Source organism: Dromiciops gliroides, chromosome 2, assembly GCF_019393635.1.
Source record: "Dromiciops gliroides isolate mDroGli1 chromosome 2, mDroGli1.pri, whole genome shotgun sequence".
Classification (NCBI taxonomy): domain Eukaryota; kingdom Metazoa; phylum Chordata; class Mammalia; order Microbiotheria; family Microbiotheriidae; genus Dromiciops; species Dromiciops gliroides.
In genome coordinates, this window is record NC_057862.1 from 69304563 (window position 1) to 69313609 (window position 9047).

Genomic DNA, 9047 nt, shown 5'->3' on the forward strand with positions numbered 1-9047 from the left:
CTAAACCAGCACAAGTGCTAGTTGATGTGGTCGGTGTAGAACAGGCTTAACATCACAGCATCATAGACTCAGAGTTGGTTGGGAACATTGAGGCCATAGAGTCTTACTCTCATTTTTAAGATGAAGAAACAATGAGGCACTGACAAGTTAAGTGACTCGGCCAAGGCCTCACAGCTAGTGACTGAGGTGGAATTTTAATCTAGGTCCCCCTTACTCCAAGTCCATTGCCCCCTCCATTCTACCAGGTTACCTCCCTCGGTTTCAAGTATAGGACTGGGTGTCTGTCCTCTAACGACCAGCTGATCTGAGTTTGGAGAGGCTCTTCCAAAAGATTGGCTACCAGGTGGTGATTTTTTTACACGGCAACTTTTGAATGGGCAGCTAGAGGATAGAATGCCAGACCTGGAGTCAGGAAGACTCATCTTCCTGAGTTCAAATCCAGCCTCAGGCATGTACTAGCTGTGTGACTCTGGGCATATCATTTAATCCCTGTTTGCCCCATTTGCTCATCTGTAAAATGAGCTGGAGAAGGAAATGGGAAACCACTCCAGTAGCTCTGCCAAGAAAACTCCAAATGGAGTCACGAAGAGTCAGACACAGCTGAAAAATGACTGAACTCTCAAAGACCATGCATGTCCTCATCGTCTCTCACTTGCATGGTACAATAGCTTCCTAATTAGTCTCCTTGCCTCAGATCTCTCCTCCAGTCCTACCTCCAAACAGCTACAGACTAGTAACATCTTCTTACTACCATCTTCTCCCTGTATATTCATGTCTGTCTTCCCTGTGCCCTCCCCTAACCTCATCCCCAATCTATTCTGCTTCCTTAACTAATCTCTCCCCTCCCCTCTCTCCCTAGGCATGATGACCTGAAGGAAATGTTGGACACCAACAAAGATTCTCTCAAGTTGGAGGCCATGAAGAGGATTGTGGCGGTGAGGGAGGGGGATGGGGAGGCCAATGAGGGCAAAGCCTGAGAGGATGCCTAGGTTGGTGGGAACAACCTTCCTTCAACCTCTTGGGGTCCTAGCTACTTGGTACTATATGAATCTCTTAAGATCTATAACCAGCTAAAAACTATATTTCTAGGAAATTCTTTCACAAGGGAACACATAGGATGAGTAAGGTACAAAGGTAGGGTGGAGACTGGAGCATAGGACAGTCTAATGGAGGAAGGAGGAAGTAGCAAGGGAAGTGTTCCAGAGGATTGACCCTTCTCAGGTCAGGTCAGACTTAGAGAAGGTAGTCTAGCCCCAGAGAGTACTGTGGGAGCAGTTGTACTCTCTGCCCCCAGAGGACTGGGCTGAGGACTTATGCTTCCCTATGGAAGAACAGATGTGTTAGGGCAAAGCCCCTTTTGTTCTTTGCTAATTATTGTTCTCCTCCCCTAGATGATTGCTCGTGGGAAGAATGCTTCTGACCTGTTCCCAGCCGTGGTCAAGAATGTAGCCTGTAAGAACATTGAGGTGAGGGGGCAGCTAGGTGGCGCTAAAATAAAGCACTGGACTGATTCAGGAGGACCTGAGTTCAATTCCAGCCTCAGACACTTGACACTAGCTGTGTGACCTTGGGCGAGTAACTTAACCCTCATTGCCCCGCAAAAAAAAAAAAAAAAATTTGGGAAGAACATTGAGGTGAGGGGTCACAAGGAGGGGCCCAAGTGGGATTGGGTGATCCAGGTAGGGACTATTAGGGAATGAGAGGAGGGGGAGAGATGGGTCTCCCCAGTCAATGAAGAAGTTCATGTCTATTGTGCCTTGGTAGGAGTTGGGGAAGTTGTTTTTGTGACCATCTTTCAGGAACGTTCCCCCTCCCAAATGAAAAACTCTGTGTCTATGCATCTGGGGTTGGAATTAGGGGAGGATGGGTCTCAGGAAGCATCTGCTCAGGAGAGTTTCTCCTCTCAGGTGAAGAAGCTGGTGTACGTGTACCTGGTACGCTATGCAGAGGAACAGCAAGACTTGGCCCTGCTGTCTATCTCTACTTTCCAACGTGGCCTGAAGGTCAGAAGTCACAATTTTATTTTCAAGGGTCTGGGGTGTATGTGTAGGAGGAGGGAAGAGGTATTAGAAATGGGATGGGGCTTTTCCCAGGAATGAACAAGGTAGGAATGGGGGAAGACTCTTTTACATATTTCACATGGTAGGGAGTGACTCATAAGGTACAATAACTCCTGCTCCTAAGAGTCAGAATTTCCTATGACATTAATAGAAAGAACACTGAATTTAGAGTCAAAGAGCCTGTGTTCAAATCCCACCTCTACCACTTGGTTCCTGTGTCACCTTGGGCAAGTCACTTCTCTGGACCACCCACTTCATCTGTAAAATGAGATGATACCCAAGGTTTCTTCTAGTTCTCATATTATAATTTCAAGAATCACTGGAGGATAAGAGTCTTTCCTCTTGGAAAATATTATGCCTACAATGTGCCTAGACAAAACTGTAGGGGAGACAAGGGAAACTGAGGCATGACCTTAAGCTGAGTACAGGAGTCTCACCTGGATGAGAGAACTCAGTACAACTTAGGGTCAGAGTGTGAGGCTCAGACTTAGAAACCCTGAAGGAACCAGAGAATCCCAGAGCTTTAGAACTGAAAGGGGGCAGCTAGGTGGCGCAGTGGATAAAGTATCGGCCCTGGATTCAGGAAGACCTGAGTTCAAATCCTACCTCAGACATTTGACACTTACTAGCTGTGTGACCCTGGGCAAGTCACTTAACCCTCATTGCCCTGCAAAAAAAAAAAAAAAAAAAAGGAACTGAAAGGGATTCTAGAAACCACTTAGTCTAATGCCTCTTCTTTCTAGAAAAGGAAACAGTGACCCACAAGGTTTCAGTGACTTTCCTAAGGTCAAGTAGCAGAGCACTTAAATAAAAACAGAGTAAAATTGAAAATTATGAGGAAACAAAGAAAACCATTTATTGCATCCTCCAGTCACATTTTACTAGAAGAGAAGAAATACTTTTCGTAGAATCCGCATTTTCTTTGTTGTGGGGTTCTAGCTAAAGCCATGAGTAGGGTTAGAATGAGCACTGGCCTGGTGGTCAGGAGATCTGGGTTCGAATGTTAGTTCTGCTATTAAGTGTTTGACATTATATCAATTACTTTTGTTCTCCAGGCCTTGGTTTCCTCATTTGTAAAATGTGGGATTTAGACTAGAGCCTCAGGTCCCCTTCAGCTTTTAGATTCAAAGGTGAATGACTTGAATTACACATGCTTTGTTTGGCCTTGGAGGACAGACCAAGGAGACAGAGGTGAATTTAGGCTTGACATTGGAGCAGTCAAAAAGGGTAATGGATGACCTCAGGAGGTCATGGTGGGTTCCTTCTTATTAGACAAAAACAGAGTCCATACGGCCAATCTGTAAAGGAGTATGCATTCTTGGCCACCTCAGACCAGAGCACAAGGATAAAATGGTGCTTGGTTTTTGAAATCTATCTCCAGGTAGTTTTATTAACTCCTTCTACAAACTCCTCCTATAAACTGCCGTGAACCCTTGTATCCATGTCAATTCGTGCTAATCCTAAATCACCAGATTCTTCATATGGGACAATGAGTCGGCTAGGCCATGGACCTCCATAGTTATAGCATGCTGGTGCCTTGTTCAGGTGTCAGAGGAAGATGTTTAGGGACCAGAGATGTTCAGGATGAGTAGATAGTGAAGACAGGGAGGAAGTGGGGAGAGAAGGCTAAGCACTGGGGGGGTACAGTGACCCCAGAAGTCATTCTCTCCTTCTGCCCTTGCCTTTTCCCTGCAGGACCCTAACCAGCTGATCCGGGCTAGTGCCCTCCGAGTCCTCTCCAGCATCCGAGTGCCCATCATAGTACCTATCATGATGCTAGCCATCAAGGAAGCTGCCTCAGACATGTCCCCTTATGTGCGGAAAACAGCGGCCCATGCTATTCCCAAACTGTACAGGTGACCTCCTTGGACCCTGGGCCTCATCTCCAGCCCCCACAGAGGTTTAACCATTAATGCTTGGAGGTGGTGATGGATAGAGGGGTCATGGGAGTGGGGGTGGGAGCTTTGATGGAGAACTGGGGTGTGGAGAAGCCTGGATAGTGGGGGCACCAAAGGGTCAGGGGTCTGGGCATCGGAATGGCATAGTGTGGGTGGGTCCCAGGTTCAAAGACTGGGAGGCCACCTCCCTTCTAGCAAGCCCTCCATCCCCCCAGTTTGGACTCTGACCAAAAGGATCAGCTGATTGAAGTCATTGAGAAGCTTCTGGCCGACAAGACTACGGTACGAAGGGCAGAGATGGGGATGTGGAAGGAAGGGGGTGTGGAAGTCTGAGAAAGCATTGAGGGATATTAGGGGATTCTATAGGGCTGATGACGCCCCCACCCTTGCCTACTCTAATCGTCCTTCCATCTTTGTTGCTCACATGTCTGTCCATGTCTCTGTCTCAATCTCTCCTCCCACTACTGGCTGGGTCCTCTTCAGCTGGTGGCTGGAAGTGTGGTGATGGCTTTTGAGGAGGTGTGTCCAGAACGTATTGACTTGATCCACAAGAACTATCGTAAATTATGCAACCTGTTGATTGACGTGGAAGAGTGGGGCCAGGTTGTTATCATCAACATGCTGACCCGCTATGCCCGCACGCAGTTCCTGAGTCCCAACAAGAATGTGAGTGGACGGGGAGCAAATGATGGGGGAGGGGGTTAAAGTAAATAGCACTTTTACCCCTAGGACTAATAGACAGAAGCCAGATCCAATTAAGAGTCCCCTGACTGATGGAGAAAACATTATTTTACCTCAGGGGAGGCATCTGGGGGTCATGTTGGATAAGACTGCCAAGGCAAAGTGTAGAGAGAAGGGAACAAAGAGGTCTGAGAATGGAACCTGCTGGACACAGAAATCAGTTGTGGGGAGAGCAGTGAAGAGGATGCTGAATTCATGGGAAGGGATAGTTTGGGAAGATTTCCTGGTGCCCAGGTAAAGGCACCGAGTCCTCTTAGCATCCCTCCTCCACTCACCCAGGAATCTCTGCTGGAGGAGAATCCTGAGAAGGCCTTCTATGGATCAGAAGAAGATGAGTCCAAAGGGTCGGGGCCAGGACCAGAGGAGGCAGCTGCTCCCTTGGCTGCTCGCAGGCCGTATATCATGGATCCTGACCACCGCCTGCTCTTGCGCAACACAAAACCGCTCCTCCAGAGCCGAAGCGCAGCTGTGGTCATGGCGGTGGCTCAGCTCTACTTCCACCTGGCCCCCAAAGCGGAAGTGGGAGTCATCGCCAAAGCCCTGGTGCGACTGCTGCGGAGCCACAGGTGGGGCATGTCCCTGACCCCGAGCACACATGTACACAGATGTATACACACACACACACACACACACACACACAGTAGCCCCTGATTCCCGCCCTGCCTTTGACCTTGACCCCAGTCACAGCCATTCACACAAAGCTCAGGGCCAGGGATTGGGATGTCCACTGAAAAAGCACAGTGAGTGCCTAGCCGAACAATGATACGTGACCCCTGAGTCTTGACCCTCTTTTGCTCACAGTGAGGTCCAGTACGTGGTGCTCCAGAATGTGGCCACTATGTCCATCAAGCGCCGGGTAAGCCAGCTTGGAAAAAGACATCAGGGCCACGGTGAACACTGTGGGACCACAAGGCCTGAGGATCATGTGGGTGGAAGGGCAGTGCCTCCACAGGGAACTGCATGAGCCAAAGCAGGAGTGAGCATAACACACTGAGGGGGACAGTAAGAACACTGGCCTGTACCAAGTGTGTAATTCCTAGTGCCAGGCATGCTGGGGCTGCAGAGCTCTGACCTTAGGAGTCCTGCACCGCAGTGGGCCAACCTGCTCAGGCGTCTCCACTAAGTCTGGCATAAATATGGGGGCTCCCTGTATTGAGGGAGCCCCCAGGCCTAAGGAGGGATGAACCCGCCCAGGTTGAAAACAAAACAGGCCAAAGCTCTGGTGCAGGATCAGGCCCATGAATAACCCTTGTACTTCCAGTCCAGGTGGGAGAGGAAGAAGGAGGAGAGAGGAGAAAAAGATGAGAAGGGAAAAGAAAGGAGAGAAGAGGAGAGGAGGAAAGAGAGAAAAGGAAGGAGAGGGAGGAGGGAGAAAGAAAGAAAAAGAGAAAAGAGAGAAAACTGGCCTAGTTGGGATTGAGGGGTAGAATAAGAAAGCCAGGAAGAAGAAGCCTGGAAAAAGAGACTGGGACTAGATATTGGAGAGCCTTGAATGTAAAGCTGAGAATATTGAATTTCAACCTATAGGAAACGAGGAGTCAAAATTTCTGAACAAAGGGGTGATGCGATGAGAGGTCAGCATTAGAGGGATGGATCTGGTACTAGTGTCTAGGGTGCATTTGAGGGAGAAGAGCTGGGAAGGATGAAGGCTGAAATTGTCCAGCTGTAGGATCATGAGAGCCTGCCCTAAGGTTGTTTTAGTGATGGGAGTAGAGAACAAAGGTCTGATGTGGGGGTAGAGGGAAGCTTGTCCATGGGTTGGAGGGGAGATGGTGAGTCTCTGTTAATCTTTCTTTGTCTGTGTCAGGGCATGTTTGAGCCATACTTGAAGAGCTTCTACATCAGGTCCACAGACCCAACGCAGATCAAGATTCTGAAAGTGAGTGATGCTGGCATATGGGGCTTAGTTTTCCCGTGATGTGGTGCACACGGGCTCTGGTGACTTAGTATGTAACCAGACCTCCCTGAGAGGCCTACAGAAATCTTGCTGTCCCATGTATTTGCAGCTTCAGGTTTTTATGCACAATTAGGATTGGAGCCCTGATCCCCAGAGCATGAGGCTAAGACCAGAGAGCCACTAATATCTGAGGAGGCTGTGGGAAATGAAGTCACTTCGTTCCATTTAGAAGTTGATTTGGAGCTGACCAGCCTGTCCCTATCTATAAACATTCCCATTCTCATAGTCATCTGTCCAGTCCCTGTCTTTTTTTTATACTTTTGCCCATATACTTCTCTATCTCTACCTCCATCCAGCCAGTGATCCTACTCCAGTCATGGGCATTTGGCCTAACTGATGGACCAAAGCTGGCTAGCCTTGCTTACTGTTACACTTCAACACCAAGTGTGATCACCGTTCTGGAAACACACCAAAGCCTCTCCTACACATAAATACTCTCATGGGCACATAGCTACTCTCCAACAAATGCATACCTCCAAACCTGCTAGCCCTAAAGAAACCACATGCACCAATGCAAACACATCCATGGCATGTATGTAAATTTGCACACATAATACCAGGTGCAAACACTTTCAGTCCTACATACAAATACATAATCTTCATTAAGAGTGGAAAGAGAGGGCAGCTAGGTGGCGCAGTAGATAAAGCACCAGCCCTGGATTCAGGAGTACCTGAGTTCAAATCTGATCTCAGATGCTTGACACTGACTAGCTGTGTGACCCTGGGCAAGTCACTAAACTCTCATTGCCCTGCCAAAAAAAAAAAAAAAAGGGTGGAAAGAGAAATGGCCTCAGAGGTGGGAGACATGAGTTCTGATTTCAATTTTGCCACCAATTCTATGTGTTAACTCAGACAAGTCATTTAATCTGTGTTGTCCTCTATTTTCCTATTTGTAAAACAGAGTTAATCATCTTTTCCCTATATTTCACAATTTTTTTTGTGATGATCCAAGTGAGATATTGGCTAGAAGAGCCAGAAATACTACATAAACATAAGGCAAAAAATAAGATTGCAAGTCTTTAAACATTCCTTGCTTTCTCTGCTTCTCCCTGCAGCTGGAGGTGCTGACCAACCTTGCCAATGAGACTAACATTCCTACAGTCCTAAGGGAATTTCAGGTACAGGGGTATCTTATGGTCAGAGTGCATTTTGTCCCCAGGGGATGGAGATCAACCCAGATAATCACTCAGTGGGATAAAGAAATCAGCAAGACCTTTCAGGCCCCCAGACTCAGTGGAAAACACATCAAATCTGCTTTAAGGAAGAGAGCACTGGTTCTTCTCCTCCCCCTTAACACCATCCTGCTTATTTCCCAATATATCTGGGTGTCCAGACCTTACTACCTCTCAAGTCAAGGGGAGTCACTATCGTATCTGAGTGATCCCGTTCTGGCTGTCCAACTTGGGGACTATGGCCCAGTCCAAGGCCTGGAGATCACTGCCCAGCCTTAAGGGTTACTTCCTGGCCTCAAGTTCCCCATGTCTGTATTCCTAGACCTACATCCGAAGCATGGACAAAGACTTTGTGGCAGCCACAATCCAGGCCATTGGTAGGTGTGCCACCAACATTGGCCGTGTCCGAGACACCTGTCTCAACGGCCTTGTGCAGCTTCTGTCCAACCGTGATGGTTAGTATCCATTCATCTGTTTAGCCTCAGTGGGGAGTGTTTGTCCATATGTTCAACTGGGATGGGAAGTATGCATCCATTTGCCCAGCCACAGAACTCTGCTATAATGAAAAAAGACTGAATTTGGAGCAGAGGACTTGGGTTCCCAACCCAGGCTCTTTGTGATCTTGGGCAAATTTCTCAATTTATGAGTCTGCGTTTCTTCATTTGTAAAATGAGATTTAATTATTTTATCTCTAATGTCTCTTCTAGTGTGTGATCTGTGGTCTGTTCTCTCAGCTCTCTCATGTGCATCTGTCTATCACATTAGTCCTTGTCCATCTGTCTGTCCACTTTCCCAGGATTCCCTGTGTCCATCGCCCGTGGCCTCTGTGTGTCCACTGAATCCTCATGCATTGTCTCTCTATCCCCAGAGCTTGTGGTTGCTGAGTCAGTTGTTGTCATTAAGAAGTTGCTGCAGATGCAGCCATCACAACATGGGGAGATCATTAAGCACCTGGCCAAACTGACAGATAACATCCAGGTGGGCACGTGAGCCTTGGGGAGCAAGGACAGAACCTGGGGAGGAAGTCAGCTTCAGACATCAGATACATGGAGAGGATGCTGAAGGGACCCAGATGGTGGGGAGAGGTGGACAGAACTCTAGGATGGGGCAAAGACAAGTAATCTCTCCCCATGTTTATGTCCTGGGCCTTTCTGTGCCTCCACCTCTCTTATGCCCACATCTCTGTGCCCCCAGGTGCCCATGGCCCGGGCCAGCATCC

The 9047-nt window shown here is 48.1% G+C and overlaps 1 protein-coding gene across 2 annotated transcripts in view; it reads left to right on the forward strand.

Moving 5' to 3' along the window:
* The window catches only part of AP3B2 (adaptor related protein complex 3 subunit beta 2), a 60266-nt gene that overhangs the window by 21335 nt on the left and 29884 nt on the right, over nt 1–9047 (forward strand). For both annotated transcript variants that reach the window (XM_043987737.1, XM_043987738.1), the window contains exons 2-14: nt 860–935; nt 1392–1466; nt 1908–2003; nt 3756–3916; nt 4174–4240; nt 4442–4624; nt 4979–5265; nt 5501–5555; nt 6507–6578; nt 7712–7774; nt 8151–8283; nt 8697–8806; nt 9023–9047. The exon at nt 9023–9047 is cut by the window's right edge and continues 152 nt beyond it. In XM_043987737.1, the coding sequence (XP_043843672.1) occupies nt 860–935; nt 1392–1466; nt 1908–2003; nt 3756–3916; nt 4174–4240; nt 4442–4624; nt 4979–5265; nt 5501–5555; nt 6507–6578; nt 7712–7774; nt 8151–8283; nt 8697–8806; nt 9023–9047 (1403 nt within the window). The remainder of the gene's footprint in view (nt 1–859; nt 936–1391; nt 1467–1907; nt 2004–3755; nt 3917–4173; nt 4241–4441; nt 4625–4978; nt 5266–5500; nt 5556–6506; nt 6579–7711; nt 7775–8150; nt 8284–8696; nt 8807–9022) is intronic.